Below are 17,714 nucleotides of genomic sequence, written 5' to 3'. Positions count from 1 at the left end.
CGTGCTCCCAGCAGCAGCTGCTGCGATGAGTAATGCGGTGTTAGCGTCTGTTGGCTTCGTTTGCATGCAAATGGTTTTGTTGTAATTCAGATTGAGAGGCTCTCCGGCCGAGCGGTTATCAGTTGTCCATTGCATCATTGACGTAATGTGTACATATGGCGATCGTGACCGCCTCAATAACGGGACTAATGGATTCCGTACACAAATTGCGCCGCCTACGGAAATCACTTTCACTCTCATTACCCGCGCCATGGAGGAGATCATTTGCAATTGTCAAAGATGCTCGGCCGGACGGTCTTCCTTCAACTGGCGCTCCAGCACGTCTTGGTCCAAGGATACTACTACTACGATTATGGCTATTGGGAGATTAATGAGCCGCCGCCGCTGTGCTCCGACTACGAGATGCTGATCGTGAACACCAGGCAGTGTGTGCGACGCTGCAACATTGTCTGCCTGGGTGGTGTGTGTTTTGAGGATGGCGACTGCCCTTGTGCCGATCAGTATCTGGGGGCCAATCCGGACGGACTGGTCTGCGCTGCCGAGTGTCTGCCGGGCTGTCGGGAGGCGGGTGGGTACTGTGCCGCCCCGGATCTATGCGTGTGCCGGAAGGACAGGCACTACTACTTTGATGCACTTTCGCGTCGTTGTCGCCACAGGGGTGCACGCCTTCTGGACCCCTGCCACGGGTTAGTTGAATTCCAGCCGGATAAAGGTGATCTCTAATTGTTTCCTCTGCAGGCGATGCACCCACGGCCGTTGTTCCTACGATGGATCATGCATTTGTGCCCAGGGCTATGAACTCCGCACCACCCTACTACACGGGCAGCAGTGCACGCCCATCTGCCAGCAGTAAGTTATTGATCCTTATCTTCGCTCCAGTCTCATCTGTGAATCCTCTGCAGCGACTGTGGACCCCATGCATACTGTTTCTCTCCCAACATGTGCGCCTGCCGTCACAAGCACCACCATTATGCCCATAATGGCTTTTGCACCAAAGACTATTAACATTGGGGACAGAGAGCTGCAGTCGTCTGGGTCTGTTTTAGGTCCCACACTGCTGCTGACGTCATTCGTTCGAATTTTTCTCAATTTACCATTGCAGATTCTATAATTAAATTATTTGTATTTCGTTTAAATAAACATCTGTTGAATGCTTTTCGAGGGACTCTTCGAACTGATATGCTGTATGCCTCACGACCATGATTGTAGGGCATCCAAATGGTGAGCACACACAAGATTGAGAGCGGTAGAGAGAAATATAGAGAGCGTATTCAACAGAAAATTATATGGCGAATTTGTTATTGTTTCTGGAACATGGAAGGAAGGCCCGTCCGTCGCCTTAAAATTTGAATTAATGATATCTTTAATCGACCACTGATCGACAGAAGAAACAAGAGCAAAGCTGAGAAAATTAAAACATGCGTACGTGCGCTCCAGAGGCGTAGCTGTGGAAATAATATTCGTTGCGCTTTAATAAAGGGGGATAGACTTCCATGGAAGCCCCTACGCTCAGGCAGAGTGAAAGGGATAGCTACACATGTACCTTCTTGCCTGTAGGCGTTTGTCTTGTTTATCCGATAAGACCAATTTATAATAAACAAAAAAAAAGTGAAATGTGTATTAAAATAGGACTAGTTTTGAACTAAATCACAGGGTATTTGTTAGATAAAGACTAAAGCTAAGAATTGACATCAGCAGCGACGTCGACGGCGGCGTTGGCGTCTTTAAAGGCGCGCGTGTGGCGTGTTTTCATATTTCTTGTTGTTGGAAGGGGACCGACCGGGCCCCAACGTCGACGCCAGCAGCAACACAAAAAGCGGCAGCACCACTTGTGTTCCGTTTGTTCTCCGTCGCGTTTTAGTTGGAGTTTTGCTTTCCAACGGCGCGGTCCAATTTTATAGCTGGAGCTATTTCCTCATATCCTGAGGAGCGTATATTTTTTGTCTCTCTTGCCAACTGCAGCAATTTGCAATTTTAATTAACTTAAGGCAGCCTGCTGAAAAAGAAGAAACGCCATAAAAGCAAAAAATGGGCCAAGTCAAGGTACGTAAAAGAGAGAGAGCGCTGCACACACAAACACACTCAAAATTCACATGCTTCACATGTATGCGTATCCTATTATCCTGTGGCAAGTTGGCAGCCCCAAAAGGATAAAAGCGTGGGAAAACTTCAATTCAAGATGAAATTTTAATTCAATTCGTGAAAAGTGATATTCTTAATGTTATCTGGGAATTTTATCTCCTTATATGGGTGTATGTGTGCGTTTGTTCTGAGAGTTATGTAAGCAGATGCCTCAATGCAACGGTTCATTTAGTAATGACATTGATTGAAGGCCGGATAATAGGTTGTCTAGCGATAGCGTGTGGTTTCCATTTACAGAAATGATTAAACGATTTAAGCAATTATTTATGCACCTAATCACGCGCACATATGTACATAAATATACTATATACATACATACATATGTACATATGTATGTATGTATGTATGTTCTTTTTGATGGAGGCGTAGCTGCTGCGCAGTTTTAGAGGAACGAACGCACGTCGGCCACCGAAAAAGCAACTATTAGCCATAATAACAGAATGGGCAATAACAAACACAAAAAAAAGTGTGAATGCACCAAACCGGTTTAAGCAATCATCCCCGTACGGTCTCTTCTCCGGGCAGCAGAACAACGCGGCAAAAATTGTATAAATAAATACGACCGAATATAACTGAGGAGACCGAGACGCAGACGTGTGGCTCGTGTGTCGCGCGTTATCAGCAAGTTAGTAGGGGGCCTTTCATGAGTGGAAAATACTCAGATCAGTGATAAGCTAGACAAAGTGTTCGATATTAATAAAGTAGAATATAGTCCCGGATAGGTACCACACCTGTATACACGCTGAATATCGGATCATTAACCTAACCTTACTTCTGCTCTGTCTATCTCTTCCGCCGACGCCACACCCACACAGAAAGCATCAACTGCTCTGAGCAAACTTTTTGTCTACGGAGCTCTGAAGTACGGTCAGCCGAGCAACTCGATCCTCGCCAGTTCTAGCAACGGATTTGCCAAGTTCTGGTGCAAGGCCACCACCACAGAGAAGCTGCCGCTGGTCATTGCCACGCGCTACAACATTCCCTTCCTCCTCAACAAGCCCGGCATTGGCTATTATGTAACCGGTGAGATCTACGAGGTGGACGACCGTATGCTCAACTCCCTGGACAACCTGGAGGACTGCGAAGATATCTACACGCGTGAGAAGCAAGACATGAACATCGGCGTGGGGGAGGGGTGAGCATTGACGTCATCCTCTGATCGAGAAATGTATTTACGTACAAGCATTTTTTTTTATCTTTGCAGCACCATCCCGTGTTGGGTCTATCTGCTGCAAAAGTATCCAGAGAAGCTGCTTTCCCTTCAGTACTTGTCCAGCTACGAGAACAGCTCCACCCACCCATACATCATGCGCCATCGCCGCACCCACAAGCATCCGGCTCAGGACGATCTCAGCTATGAGGCCCAAAACTAAACGGTTTTCCTCTTGGATGTGCTCTGGGAAGCCTGTCCAATTTATTATATAATGTTACCGGTAGTTGCATTTGTAGTCCGTACAACATTGATTTCCCCTGGGGATGCAGACATAACAGATTGATATACACAAACATATATATACTATGGGAAAATGATATATACACTGTACGCATTAAATTAATTAGATTTTAGCAACCGTAGTTTGTAATATTATATTATATTTTCGACAAACAATAGAAAATAAAACTGAAGCAATTCAAAGTAAATTTAATGACTGATGTTATATAAACATATATATAGACATGATATGGGTCAACACAGTAATTTTCCACTTGCCACCCATTCGATTACGCCGATTTCTCCCAGTGCACGGCAACAAGTCGCGGGGTGAATGGCAAACGAATGCCAACAAGAAGAAGAGCGAACGGGTTGCGGCGACTTGACAAACTTTTGGTGCGAGATATATGAACAAGATAACCCGCGCAACTGATAAGCACAGCGGATAGGCGCACTTGTAATGCTAAAAATGTCCGCGAGAGTCTTTGTCTATGGCACGCTAAAGAGCGGTGAGCCGAACCATCACTGGCTAACAAAAAAGGAGAACGGCCAGGCGCAATTTCTGGGGCGTGGGACAACGGCAGTGAAGTTTCCACTGGTTGTCGGTACCCGGTACAACATTCCATTCCTTTTGGCCTGGCCCGGCGATGGCCACAACATACACGGCGAGATCTATGAGGTGGACGAGGCCATGTTCTCAAAGTTGGACCAGCTGGAGGACTACCCAAACTACTACGATCGTGAGGAACAGACCATACGGACGGAGACAGAGGGGTAAGAATCTGGTCACACGAATGTTTCATTGACGTCATTCCTGTCTGTGTTTGTTGCAGAAATTTGCAGTGCTGGCTATACCTAATACGGCAATTTCCGGTGAAGATGCTGGCCAAGCCGCAACTGAGTGCGTACCACAATACACCCGAGCAGCCGTACAGTGAGAAGTCAGTGCGGGATCCCGCCATTTCGGCCAAAGACGATCTATCTTACTGATGTGCACTCTCTTGCAGCTATGCGGACAGCCGTCCGGAAGATCTTGTCGATGATGATTAACACAAAACGAGACCCGCGAGGTTATACAAAAGTAACGTTTATAAACGGATTTCAACGCATGGCTATTATTCATATTCTATTACATTGACTCCATACTTCAAAAATGCAAAACGAAATGAACAATAGTGTATGTGGTATAGGGATAGGAGTAGCAGTAGCAGGAGGTGGCAAAGATGAATCAAAAAGCCTAGAAAAAGTTGACATATGCGTGCGTACACTACAAACTTGTAAATGACTTGCTGCCGATTGCAGCGGCGAGCTCAGCAGTGGACACACAGTGGTAGAAAACGGTTTCTTGGGGTAGCAACAGCGTCGACTGGAGCTGGCACCTAGCTATCCGCTTCATCGTCCAGCGACTGGAATCGATTGGTAGCCGCCACGGGTGCGGATGTCGGCTCCTGGACACGCTGAAAGCGTCCGCCGTGACGGACTTCTTCGAAGGCGGGTTCGTTTTTCTTCTTTCGCTGTTCCTCCGGGCGCGCTGCACTGAGCGTCGGGAAGAACTCCGTATTGGTGATGTCCGGAGCAGTGCGTCGTGCACGCGATCCGCCGCCAATACCACTTCCAAGTCCACTGATTTGCTGCATATTCCAATTGCAAAGGTAAAAGGTACAATGTTATATTGATTAATGATCAATGGGTTAAGGTATCGCTACTTACGCTGTAACGTAACGCGGGTGAAACATAGGGCTTTGAGGATGACTTTTCAACCTCCACCGGCACTGGGATTTGCGTAACCTCCTCGGCTGGTATAAGTTTCTTCCACGGTTTCTTCCCGCCGCCGCCGCCACCGCCCTTTCCGCCCTGCACGTTTTCATAACCATTGCTATCATCATCGTCGTCTTCTTCGTAGTTGCCAGCGTCGTTTGCGGCTGCAACTCGTGTTGCACGAGCCTCCTCGGACTCCCTGGCAGAGCTGTGACATGGAGAAAAGGGGTTAGCATGCAATTTTGACTGATTCAGCACTGTTTAAGCTGGGGAGAAGTTGTTCACTGGTTGGAATCACGCGACTGCAGCTTGCAAAGATTGCCATTGTCCACTTAATCGGACGAATACGCATACATGCACAAGCAGAACAGAAACTCACTTTGCGCTCAGCTGGCCAATCTTCAGCCCGCTGTAATCCTTGCGCTGCTCAGGCTCGATCTCATTCCATTCCTCTTCGACGGGCTGCACACGAAAACAAACGACAGCAATTGTAATGTAATTAACTCTTTTCATAAATGATTTCACCAGGCTTACCGCTACGGACTCTGGCACCTTGGTGTCGGTCTCGTTTTCGCCTACTACTGCCACGCCGCCATCGACTACTGCAGCTGCTGCTACTGGTTCGGGTTTTTTTGGCTTGACCACTTCCCGTTTCGTGTTGTCCTCCAAGTTCTTGACCAATTCGTCGGCGGTCACAAACTTGGTCTTGTTCTTGGACTTCTTCTTATCCTTTTTCGCGAAAAAATCATCGAGTTCGGCCATGTTTTGCAATTAAAATTTGGAACAAAAATTTAGCACGTTGAGTTGGGGGACAGTGTGGCCGCGGATTTAATATACTGTCTGACTCTCACAAATACCGCGAAATATACCGTCTCATTTTCGAAATATACCGATGAAATAAAGAGCTTAGCCCACTTGACCCCCCCTAAATATAAGCAGGAAAAAAACTTGAGCTAAGCCGCGGAAAATGAAACTGTATGTAAATTACTTTTGTAAATCCATCCTATCCTTCCTCTTTACTTATAAAAACACCACGATACCTTTCCCTTGAGCTGCGCTAAAATTGTTTAAGTTTCATGATATTCGTTAAATGTATTTTGATGCCCACTGGTCAGCAATGGGTTAATCCGTCTCTGTCCGTGGTCAGAAATGATATAGTCCTCGATTTTTATACTCGGTTAGTTAAATTGTATCCCATACATAAATCAAGACCAACTAGTTCTGAGTACTCCTTTTTACACATTTGCTAAAATCAACAATATATTATGAAGTATAAACATTTGTATTCTCTTTTTTTATTTAATATCCATAATTAGTGATTGGTGATTTCCATATACAAATTTATCCATCATAGCTTTAGAAATCAGAAGCAATGCATAAATAACAGAGTGTTTTTACGCTCTCTCTACAAATTTCGCGGTAACATAAAATATACCTCTAATATACCTTTAAAAATAAAATTTAATAGAAGCTTGATTTGGAGGAATTAATTTCCTTCATGACAGAATAGTGCAGATTCTAATATTATAAAACGTAAGTTCGAATTGAATAAAAATGCTATCGAATATAATCGATATTACAGTAAATACAGTTCTGTGGAAATTTTGAGTGTTTGTGGTACTTCACCATGCACTACTATGTGGATGTGGCGGTTTTTTAAAAATTTAAATCATCAGTGGTAACGGTTTTTTGGTCATTTGTTCATTGAATGTATTTTCATTTCTGCAACAATATTGACAATTTGCTGAATTTATGTTTTTGCCAATTTTTAAAAGCAGGGGAAAACGTAAGCACTGATTAAGTATATTCGCAATATTGGCAAACAAAGCAATTTGCATAGGAGATTGATAACCACCTAATTAGTTTCAGCAAAATGGAAATCACAGCAGCAACAGTCGCCATTGCGTAATGGCGACCGAATCCGTCCATGGCTAATTTTCATCTATAATGGCCCGAATATGCATGCAAATTTATCTAGAGCCCGCGTCAGAGTTCAAGCAATACTGCAAAGCCAATAAAATCTCGGCCAAATTGCGCATCTAATTGTCCATCAAATATGTTTACGTTTGCCCTGGGATGTGGGCTTGTATTAGCCGCGACTAAGTGCCAAAAGGCAACACTTTCCCAGCACTTGGACAGCCAAGATCTGAGACAGTTCCGCCTAAATTGGCCAAACTAATAGATATATAGGTTTCTGTACCAACAGACACCTTCCCCCCAGGCCATGTTTTGCTTTGGTTTGCCACATCCCAGAGCGAGTGCCTCAACTTTAACCAGTTGGGCCAGAGCCGCCGAGCCGCAGAGCCCCCAGGCCAGCACACTCCGAGACCCATTCATATTGGCAAGCATTGGCCTGGCCGCGTTCAGTCTTCTGTCGAATGTCGTAGCGTGCACATCGTCTCCAGTCTCTTCTCCAGTCTCCACCTCAATCCGAACCCGATTCGATTCGATTGGATTTGATCCGAACTGTGTCACTCCGCTGCAGTCTCTATCCGCTAGTCTCGCACCGAATCGCGTTCGTGTGTGACGTGTTTGTTTCAACGATATTGCAAGCGTTTTAATTGAAGAGAAGAATCCCAACCACTAGAGGTAATTGAAACACTTGAATGCACCAAAAATATTCACCACCAAGCGCCTTGGTGGTCACTTCTGTTCACTCTGCAGTTTATCTGCGGATAATTTTGCTTGTTTTTCTTGGACCCTACCTCTCGTTGTACGTAGTGGTCGTTTGATTGACGTATTGTCTTTCGCTTTTCGGGGCAATTGGTCTGCAATGACAGCAGCAGAAGTAGCAGCAGCAATTCGAAACATTTACCTGCCCAGCGAAGCGTTTAATTGGGGATTATATAAACATCTTTGTATAATCGAGCTGGCTGCTCTACTGAGACGGACTTGTAGAGATACTTGGTCATAATCGTGTGTGTGTGTGTGTGTGTGTGTGTCAGGGTCATGCCATGAACTGTCGCACTGGCTGGCAAAAAAATGTCTATAATATTTATTTTTTATGCACATACACATTTGACAGGGTACTTCCGTGAGCGAGGGAGCCCTTTGCATAAATTTGATTTGGAGCTTACACGTTGCGTTGCGTTGTCGCTCTGTTAATTTTATGCCCGTCTTGGCTTCATCTCATTCGTATCAATGGCTGATCCGATACAAAAAGCAATTTACATATTCAGGGGGGGTTTTTTCTTTATTTGTGCTGGCAGCCTTTTTGTGAGACCTGCCACCAAAGGCCAAATGGGGAATGGAATGGAAGAATTGCCAAACATTTAAAATTTGTTCGATTTCATGGTTTAATGCCAGAGCCTCAAGTGGTTTTCTTAATGATCCTACACAAACTCACGATCGCCACCTGAGCTCTTCTGCTCAGGGCAGACGTACTTCGTGCCTTCAGTAGGTCATAGCCTTAGCCCAGAGGTCAATAAGTCAGCCATTCAGGCAGTCAATCATTCATTTAGCTGGGCTTATTAGCTGCAACATCACACGGCTAGACAGACAAAGTGGAGACCTGTAATGCACATTCGATCGTTTTAATGGACCCACTCCATCTGTCATCGCCAGCCAGTTCTGAGGCCTCAATCGGGTTGCAGCAACAAATGCGACTTCAATTTCAGCATTTGCAATATGCAAACAAGAGGAAGCCAAGCCAGACCGACAACCACACTCTCACACACACACACACACACATACACACACACCCAAAGCTAATCAAAGATTCGAAAATGTTTCTACTTACAAATGAATGCCTAACCTAACCGGTTTGGGAAGCTCTTATGAAAATATGACAAACTGGAGGAGGGAATCCGAATGGCATACATTTATAATGATATTTTCGCTTTTAATAGGGTCAGTTGTTTTAAAAACATTACAAGATGTGCGTCAACTAAGTGGATCTTGAGATCCAAGCTTGCGAACAAAAAATCCTTTGGGATGTCTTAGCTGGAAACCAGTATCATCCGGTGATTAATATATTGAAATATTAGAAAGATACCAAAAATTTCTTTACCTTCAAGTTTATCAAGTATTGTAAAAACTTAAGCTACAAAAGATTTTCGGCATAATTTAAAATTCTTAAATATTCTGTGCTTCCAAGACTTTGCAGCCCCAATGGGTTCTAGAGCTTTTCTCAATTAGCTATCTGCTTTTCCTTTAGTCAAAGTGGAAATTTTCAATAAATTAACCATGTGTTTGTGCCAAAATGTGGCAAAAGTGGAAACTTCAGTTAAATGTTGCTTCCTTCCATGCTATTTCCGCTCATTTTCGCGGCTTTCTTTCAAGTGTATCAGCATCGCTCTCAAGTTCGTTGCCCAAGTTATTTGTTTGCTGTCAGTTCGACGGAGCTTCGTTGTTTTAGCTAGAGCTTGTGTGTTATGCTTATGATTTCGGCTTTGTCAACTTGGACGACCTGGCTGGCTCTATTTGTGGGTCTCGAAATTTGGCTCAATGTGTGCTTCGATGCTTGCATAAGTTGCAGGCCACAGCTGCTGCTGTTGGCTGGCTGCTCTTGCTGGCTTCACACATTCGGCAGACGCGTTTTAATTGGCAATAAACCCCGAAACTGAGGCTAGGTAACAAGCCCCCTAAAGGCGCTAAGTGATGAAGGAGAACCGCAATTTGCCGCTTAGCCAAGTTCCAGCGTCAGCGTCAACCACAGCCACAGCCACAGCCACAGCCGACGTCGCAGCTCCATCTCCATCTCTAGCACCTGTCTCTCAGCCTCAGCCTCAGCCTCTGGCTGTGGCTCAGCCTTAGCTCTGCCTCGAGCGCGTAGTTCAAGGTGTAGTAGTGCAGAGGTGCAGTGTCATGCTTTCATTGCAATTTTTGCTAAAGAGTTACCCTAAACACTTAGCTTGAAGGGGATACAGATACAGATGGTGATACAGATTTGGATGTGGATATGGATATGGTTATGGGTTATGTTATGCTTGGGCGGATGGCAAACAAACAAAAGTCCGCTCGGTGTTGCATGAAATGTCATGACATGGCCAAAGTGCAAGGCGTGCTCAGAGATCAGGCGGAGATCGCCCAGAGGCGGAGACACAGCCAGATGTGGCCAAGTGTAACGCGGCTGCAATCCATGCCAAATTCAGATTGGGCAACGCCGACTTGCAACAGTCCCCGACTCCGTCGGGGCGGTCTGGAGTGGGGGCGATATGGAAACCACTGCCTGTTCCCCCTGGCCATTGCATAATGCCGCAAAGAAATGCGAATCCACAGTGCAGGCGCAATCGAAAATCCAAATAGAAACCGAAAGTCCAATCCGAAACCCGTTTGCAGCGTTTGCAGCAGGTTGTTTGTGGCAAGACAGGCACGCGTGCCGCAGTCGGGCACCGAATCACAGAATTAGCCCCAGTTTTTCCAGCTGCTGCTTGCGACACTCCGCGAGGCGATTGCGGGTTTCCTTTGACTGGTTTTTGCCTTCCCGGAATGCTTCTTGCAACAGCCTCATCGTCCACACAATAATAGGCTATCCAGTGTGCTAATACCCGATCCACTCTCTTTGTTGCAGCAAGATGACGGTGGATCTATCGCCCGTGCAGGAGTACTACAAGGACAAGACGATCTTCATTACTGGAGCGTCGGGGTTCATGGGCAAGGTGCTGCTGGAGAAGCTCCTCTACTCCTGCCACTCGCTCAAGGAGGTGATCATCATCTGCCGTCCGAAGCGGGGCAAGACCGCAGAGACGCGTCTGGAGGAGATGTACAAGCTGCCCATCTTCCAGCGCATCAAGGATGAGCGCCCCCACATGCTCAAGAAGGTGACCATCTACCAGGGCGACGTTACCTTTGATTGTAAGGTCTAAGCTGCATCCTGCATCCTGCGTCCACATCCACATTCACATCTTCTGTTTACTTGCAGTGCTGGGTCTGAGCGGAGACAGCTTGAAGCATGTGACCGAGAACACCAACATCGTGTTCCATATGGCGGCCACCCTCAAGCTGGAGGGCAACCTGCGCGACGCCATCGACATGAATCTTGTGGGCACCAAGCGCGCCCTGGCAGTGGCCAAGCAAATGAAGAACCTGGAGGCCTTTATCCACCTGTCGACTGCCTTCTGCAACTGCGATCAGGAGGTGATGTACGAGAAGGTCTACGAGTTCCCCCACAAGCCCGAAGATCTCATTCGCATGGCCGAGTGGATGGATGTGAAGACCCTCGACACCATCACCCCTGATCTTCTCAAGCCGCACCCAAATACCTACACCTACTCGAAGCGCCTGGCCGAGATCCTAGTGCGCGACCACTACGAGAGCATGCCGGTGATTATCGCCCGCCCCAGCATCGGTAAGTGACCTTTTTGGCTACCAATACGGCTCCTTCCCGCTACATCTATCCGTGGTGGCCTCTCTATGTTGCTTTGGCTTCCAGCTTTATTAGATTTATTTATGTCATTAATTTCCCATGTCTATGGCTCTGCCTGGGGGCTGCCATCGAAATGGAAACTGGGAATCTGTAGTCTGGCCTCCGCCGCCAGCTGCCACCGCTGCTCCTGCTGCTAACAAATCATGCGCCTCCGCTTAACTTGGCTTGTGTCTATGTTCATGTCTGGGGTCTATGTCTATGGCTATTGCTATGGAGCCCTGGCCATTTGCTTATGTATTTCTCTGGCCACCTGGTGATTTTTTGAATGCCTTTGCAAACTTTACGATTTTTGTCTGTCAATTACATTTTTCAATTACGAATTTTGGCAATCTTGATAGATAGTTGTTGTATATCCATGGATCCATGGGAGAAGCGACGACAAGGAAATGCATTATAGAGGAAAATCTTTAGTTTTGAAATACCCATTTGCGAATATATATATACAAAATGCATTACGTACAAATTCCTAGTAAATAAAAATCCATTCAGAGGATGCCAGTATTATTATCTTTAATCAAACGCATCAAACCATTATCTGCTAGATCGGTTACAAAACGTACTATAGTTTATTCATAGATCGATTTATATACGTATATGGATATGTATGTATGCATGCATGTATGTCTCGTACATTTGTATATTCCGATTAGATGTATGGAAAAACTATAAAACTACTAGCCAAAGTTCAACTAATCTACGGAAACGCGTTTCAATGACGTTTATGATCAACTTTAACTGGTTGAAAGACCCATTTCGATAGGAGTACCCTCTTTACAACGAGGTAATCAACGGGTATTGGCCCGCGATTGTTGGCATATGCCAAGCTGTTACGCCCCTGTCTAGAATCTGTCTCCATCTGTGAGTATGTCCGATTGGGTTCAAGGCATTGAAGACCGCCTTAGCTCGGCAGATACCCCATAAACATTGTCAATATTGTCTTCAATTGCTAATCAACTGGCCACATGGCAAAGTTCGTCGAAAACGACAGCTTTTTAGCGGATCCATGGTGATAAATGGCCGAGCAGCCGAGCATCCGAATGGATGGGGTGGGTGAGGGTGAGGGCGAAAAGGGAGTGGCCAGGGTTGGTCGGGCTATTTAGGGGCTACATCTATGCTGCTTCTTGCTGCCTTCTGCTAATTGGTCAAGTGTTTTTTTTTATGCTTTTCGTGTGTGTGTGTGTGTTTGTTTTATGACAACCCAACCTCGTTCCGCTCCTGTCCTCCACTTGCCGCCCATTGTGCTTACGCCTCCTCCACCACCGCCACCGCTGAAGATTTTCCTTCAGCTGACAAGCTTCACTGTAAGAAAACTACAACAAAATCAGCAACAAATACCAATGTGTCTAAACGGCAACAAATACAGAAACAACAGCAAACAACAGCGCTTAAACAAAAACCAAAAACCAAAAAGAAAAAGTTAAATTACATGGCATGGCATAAAACATTGCTTAAACAACAAAAACTACAGCACACAAACGCCGTCGTCATTGACCAAAAAGTTCAATGAGCATGCAATGCAAACAACAACTACAATCCGCCTCGCTTACCCCCCGCCTGATCACGCTGCCATCCCACAGCCATGCCTTTGGCTCAGTTCAAGACCCAGCCCAAGACTCTGCCTCCGCCTCCGCCTCCGCCTTCGGCTCCTGTTTTCTGAGCGATAAAACAACACAGCACGCATACAAATTGCTCGGAATCCCCGTATCCCAGTCCAGACTGATTACCACCGTTCACTGCATCAGTGTCGCCGTCGGCCTACGAGCCCGTGCCCGGATGGGTGGACAATCTGAACGGACCAACCGGCCTGATAGTGGGCGCTGGCAAGGGCGTCATCCGCTCCATGCTGATCGACACGCGCTTTCTCTCGGAGGTGATACCGGTGGACTATGCCATCAATGGGCTATGCGTGATCCCCTACCAGTTCGCGGGGCTAAAGGAGAAGCCCGCGGAGGTGCCCGTCTACAACATCACGTGCGCCGACCACCGAAAGATGCAGTGGGGCGACGTGATCGAGATGAGCAAAGATATTGGCTACCGCTACCCATTTGAGGCGGGACTCTGGTATCCGGACGGGTGCATCACCACCAACAAACTGCACCATAACATCAACGTGCTTCTCTTCCACTGGTTGCCCGCTTACTTCATCGACTTTGTGCTGCTCCTGCTTGGCCAGAAGAGATTGTAAGTTCCTCCGAAGCCGCAGACGTCGCCGAATCAAGCCTGGCCTGACAGTTTCTCCCTCCGCCTAGTATGGTCCGCCTCCAGACCCGCATCGCTGTGGGTCTCGAGGTGCTGCAGTTCTTTACGATGAGGGCCTGGTTCTTCAAATCGGACGCCTACTCGTCCCTCTGGAACATCATGAACGACGAGGACAAGAAAAAGTATGTACAGGAAGAGTACGGATTGGCAAGTGTTGGCTGAAGTTGACTAAATGTGATTCACACTCAAAAGCTTCAACATGGACATGGACCCCGTTGAGACTGTGCCCATGTACATCGAGTCGTGTGTCCAGGGCGGGCGGCAGTATCTGATGAAGGAGTCCCCCGACAGCCTGCCCCGTGCACGGCTCCAGCTGAAGCTGTAAGAGAGCCCGTCCCCCAAAAACCTACCATAGAATCTAGTTCCCCAGAACTCTGATCTCTTTCAATTTTAGCATGTACATCTTGGACCGCTTGTGCAAGACGGTCATCGTGGGCTCCCTGTGCTACTGGACCTACGGTGTGGTGGCACGTCTCTTGGGCGTCTAAGGTGGTGGCCTCCGACTCCGACTTTGGCTCGGACTCGGTCGGAACAATTCCCAATTCATTTGCGCGCATTCCTCAATCAAATCAATCTCAATCTTTGCTTAGGTTCGCTTTGGGGCACTACTTTCGGGGTACTCGAACCTCGAATCTGGTTATCATTTCTAGTTTAAGTGATCTTTTATGTTTCATGTGAAATAAAACAAAAATCAAAGCACAAAAAAAAATACAACAAATTATACATATGTGTTATGTGTGTGTATGTGTGTTCCAAGTGTCCAAGTGTTGATCCAGTGCTGAGGACCATCCGCTCCAGAGACAACACAGACAACACAAACAACACAAAACGAACTACACGATCGATCCCCACAAAAACAGACTCACAGATCCCCACACAGTCTTTCCCATTCTACACAATTATACAAACGAACTATACATATCTATTCATCCACTCATTATTCATTCCTCCATTCATGGCATCCATTCACACTTACCCACAAACACAAACTCACACACTTAATACGGCTTCGGTGACCATCATCCGGGGCTTTCGTGGTATGTAGAGTCAATCAATCACTTGGAATCTCCATACTCCACTCGCCCTCTAATCGGACTCCTTCGGCTCTTCCCCCAGTCTCGCCCGCTGCCTATGAGCCAATTCCCGGTTGGGTGGACAATATGAATGGACCCACCGGTCTGATGATCGGCTGCGGCAAGGGCGTCATCCGATCCGTGCTGGTCAATCAGGAGTACAAGGCAGAGGTCATACCCGTCGACTATGCCATCAACGGCCTGATTGTGATCCCCTACGAGTTCAACAAGCAGGCCAAGCGCCCGTCCCAGGTGCCCGTCTACAACATCACCAATGCGGATCACAGGAAGATGACCATGGGCACCGTGGTGGAGCTGAGCAAGCGCATCAACAGGCAGATACCCCTCAACGCAGGCCTTTGGTATCCGGACCCCTGCGTAACCACCAACAGATTTTATCACAATATTAATGTGGCGCTCTTCCACTGGCTGCCCGCCTACTTCCTCGACTTCCTTCTGCTCTTGTTTGGCCAGAAGAGATTGTAAGTAGTTGTATTTGCCATCTTCTGTAACAACTGACTGAATCTGTTCTTCCTTTAGCATGGTGAGAGTGCAGCAGAAAATCTCCACGGGCCTGGGCGTACTTCAGTTCTTCACCCTCACTGCCTGGTCCTTCCGCTCCGAATTATATTGCTCGTTGTGGAACAAACTCAACGAGGAGGACAAGGCGATGTAAGTACTAAGGTTCCATATCTAATTCGGTGCTAATCTTCATTCCTTTGCCAGATTCAACATGAACATGAACGTCAAGGAGACCGAAGACGACTACATGGAGCAGTGTGCCCTCGGAGCTCGTAAATTCATCCTAAAGGAGAAGGAGGAAGACATACCCTCTGCTCGTCTGCACATGAAGATGTGAGTGATCCTCCACAGACAGTAAACGCCATATAACTCTGACTTTTCTCTCCTTTCTCAGTCAATATGTAGTGGATGTCGTGTGCAAGACCCTCATTGTGGGCCTGTTCCTTTACTATGTCCTCAAGTGGACAGGGGTGCTGGCTCTGTTTTGAGACCAAGGATTCTGGATACTCATTGGTTTGGTGGTCACAGGCATTTACTTAGTCAAAAATCTTAGTCATAGTTACGCATATTCGAGGTTATGATTCCAAATAAAAATGATTCTAGGTTGTTGTACATACATCTATCTCCATTCAACGTTGTTTTGCTCTCCTTGCCCTTCTATCGATAATCTTAAGGTCCGAATTCTTTCGAATACTTGAAATATTTTCTGTTCTACCAGTAACGCCGGCTGTGGCTGAGCCCCTGCCAGGTTGGGTGGACAACATGAACGGACCCACTGGTGTGCTCATAGGAGCCGGCAAGGGCGTTATCCGATCCATGATCTGTAATGGCGAACTGAGATCGGAGGTTATTCCAGTGGATATAGCCATAAACGGGTTGATTTTGCTGCCTTACCACAACAGTTTCGTGGAGAAGAGGTAAGTCTGAAGGGAATCCTGAAATACAAAACGGATCGGTTATTAACCTTAATCACAGGTCCCTTCAGATACCAGTCTACAATTTGACGGTGGATGATGCCAAAAAACGCACCTGGAAATGGATCATGGACGTGGGCCGTGATCTCGGCAAGAAGTACCCCTTCGAGGTGGGGCTCTGGTATCCGGATGGTAACATAACCTCCAGCAAATTGTACCACACCTTCTGCACCATCATGTTCATGTGGCTGCCAGCCTATATCATCGACTTTCTGCTCCTTATTTTCGGACAGCGTCGCTTGTAAGAGATTCATATCCCACTCCAGATGGTGTGGAAGGTTACTCACTGTTACTCTTCGTTTAGCATGGTCCGAGTACAGACGAAGGTCTCTATGGGTCTGGAGGTGCTCCAATTCTTTACCACGCGCAACTGGGACTTCAAGTCCACGCATTTTGAGCAGATTTATCAGGAATTGGATGAAACAGATCGACAAATGTAAGCCACACAAATAACACCTTTACTTTTTGATCACGCTAATATGATCTCCATTAGCTTCAAGATCAACAGCAACGATGTGGACGACTATGAGTACATGAAACAGAGCATTTTGGGCGGGCGCCAGTATGTGATGAAGGAGCCTCTCACCTCCTTGCCCAAGTCGCGCATACAGCTGAGATTGTTAGTATTTCCTGAAATGAATATTCTCTTTTTTTACGTAACGCTTATAACCATCCAAATTCTAGCATGTATGTCCTGGATCGCATTTGCAAGACGCTAATCATGACGGGTTTGCTTTACTGGTCCTCCCAAAAGCTGGGACTCATCGAACTAGTTCGGAATGGCCTCTTTGTTTCCAAATGAAGTCTGCCAGCTATTCTGCAGCCTCAAAATACGTACATACTTATTCTATTAAAGAGCTAGCACTTCTTATTATGTTCGTCACCCCAATGAACCTTTAGAGGTGTTTTAACCATAGTTTCCTTGGTACAAATATTCATGAGTTGTATACGTTACAATATACTTATTAAAGGACACTGTTAGTACATATGATATGGGTTTTTACGGTGCACAATTTATTCATCATTCATTCAGGATATTTTTGTGGGATACTATATTACGGAAAGAGCTTTTCTGAACATGGCTAAAATTTCTGTTATTTCCTTACTCCGCTGCGGAGAATTCAAATTATAGTTACCTTATACTCAAATATTTAGATTTTAAAAGTTTCAAAGCTTTTCCATCGCGT

General features: G+C 46.3%; 5 protein-coding genes across 9 annotated transcripts; 4 read left to right on the top strand and 1 right to left on the bottom strand.

Moving 5' to 3' along the window:
• The first annotated feature begins 42 nt into the window (after nt 1-42).
• On the top strand, nt 43-1,118 carry LOC6590747 (wnt inhibitory factor 1). The gene is made up of 3 exons (XM_002015642.2): nt 43-686; nt 739-849; nt 903-1,118. Exons 1-3 carry the CDS (start codon nt 280-282, stop codon nt 1,003-1,005), a joined length of 621 nt encoding a protein of 206 aa, XP_002015678.1. The 5' UTR covers nt 43-279; the 3' UTR covers nt 1,006-1,118.
• An 801-nt stretch (nt 1,119-1,919) lies between these two features.
• On the top strand, nt 1,920-3,708 carry LOC6590746 (troponin C-akin-1 protein). The gene is made up of 3 exons (XM_002015641.2): nt 1,920-2,043; nt 2,958-3,277; nt 3,347-3,708. Exons 1-3 carry the CDS (start codon nt 2,029-2,031, stop codon nt 3,513-3,515), a joined length of 504 nt encoding a protein of 167 aa, XP_002015677.1. The 5' UTR covers nt 1,920-2,028; the 3' UTR covers nt 3,516-3,708.
• A 217-nt stretch (nt 3,709-3,925) lies between these two features.
• LOC6590745 (putative gamma-glutamylcyclotransferase CG2811) lies at nt 3,926-4,740 on the top strand. Of its 2 annotated transcripts, XM_026986813.1 has the most exons (3): nt 3,927-4,348; nt 4,408-4,515; nt 4,582-4,740. In XM_026986813.1, the coding sequence occupies exons 1-3, from the start codon at nt 4,035-4,037 to the stop codon at nt 4,622-4,624; spliced, it is 465 nt and encodes a 154-aa protein (XP_026842614.1). In that variant the 5' UTR covers nt 3,927-4,034; the 3' UTR covers nt 4,625-4,740. The 2 variants fall into 2 exon arrangements, with proteins under 2 accessions (XP_002015676.2, XP_026842614.1); XM_002015640.2 differs by having other exon boundaries at nt 3,926-4,348; nt 4,408-4,740.
• LOC6590744 (protein CDV3 homolog) lies at nt 4,646-6,134 on the bottom strand. Its single transcript, XM_002015639.2, has 4 exons — nt 5,867-6,134; nt 5,712-5,794; nt 5,285-5,540; nt 4,646-5,205 (listed from the first exon to the last, which is right to left on the bottom strand). Exons 1-4 carry the CDS (start codon nt 6,092-6,094, stop codon nt 4,954-4,956), a joined length of 819 nt encoding a protein of 272 aa, XP_002015675.1. The 5' UTR covers nt 6,095-6,134; the 3' UTR covers nt 4,646-4,953.
• A 1,532-nt stretch (nt 6,135-7,666) lies between these two features.
• Nucleotides 7,667-17,490, top strand: LOC6590081 (putative fatty acyl-CoA reductase CG5065). 4 transcript variants are annotated; one of them, XM_026985846.1, is made up of 8 exons: nt 7,667-7,921; nt 10,845-11,128; nt 11,196-11,621; nt 16,272-16,470; nt 16,529-16,768; nt 16,832-16,963; nt 17,021-17,146; nt 17,212-17,490. In XM_026985846.1, exons 2-8 carry the CDS (start codon nt 10,849-10,851, stop codon nt 17,327-17,329), a joined length of 1,521 nt encoding a protein of 506 aa, XP_026841647.1. In that variant the 5' UTR covers nt 7,667-7,921; nt 10,845-10,848; the 3' UTR covers nt 17,330-17,490. The 4 variants fall into 4 exon arrangements, with proteins under 4 accessions (XP_026841647.1, XP_026841648.1, XP_026841649.1 ...); XM_026985848.1 differs by lacking the exons at nt 7,667-7,921; nt 10,845-11,128; nt 11,196-11,621; ... (3 more) ...; nt 17,021-17,146; nt 17,212-17,490 and adding exons at nt 13,135-13,880; nt 13,949-14,080; nt 14,151-14,279; ... (3 more) ...; nt 15,758-15,886; nt 15,948-16,181; XM_026985847.1 differs by lacking the exons at nt 16,272-16,470; nt 16,529-16,768; nt 16,832-16,963; nt 17,021-17,146; nt 17,212-17,490 and adding exons at nt 15,075-15,513; nt 15,572-15,703; nt 15,758-15,886; nt 15,948-16,181 and having other exon boundaries at nt 7,678-7,921.
• The last annotated feature ends 224 nt before the right edge of the window (nt 17,491-17,714 follow it).

Source organism: Drosophila persimilis, unplaced genomic scaffold, assembly GCF_003286085.1.
Source record: "Drosophila persimilis strain 14011-0111.01,24,50 unplaced genomic scaffold, DperRS2 tig00000002-arrow-pilon, whole genome shotgun sequence".
Classification (NCBI taxonomy): Eukaryota; Metazoa; Arthropoda; class Insecta; order Diptera; family Drosophilidae; genus Drosophila; species Drosophila persimilis.
Note: the sequence above shows the minus strand (reverse complement) of the source record. Positions and strands in the feature narration are given on the sequence as shown.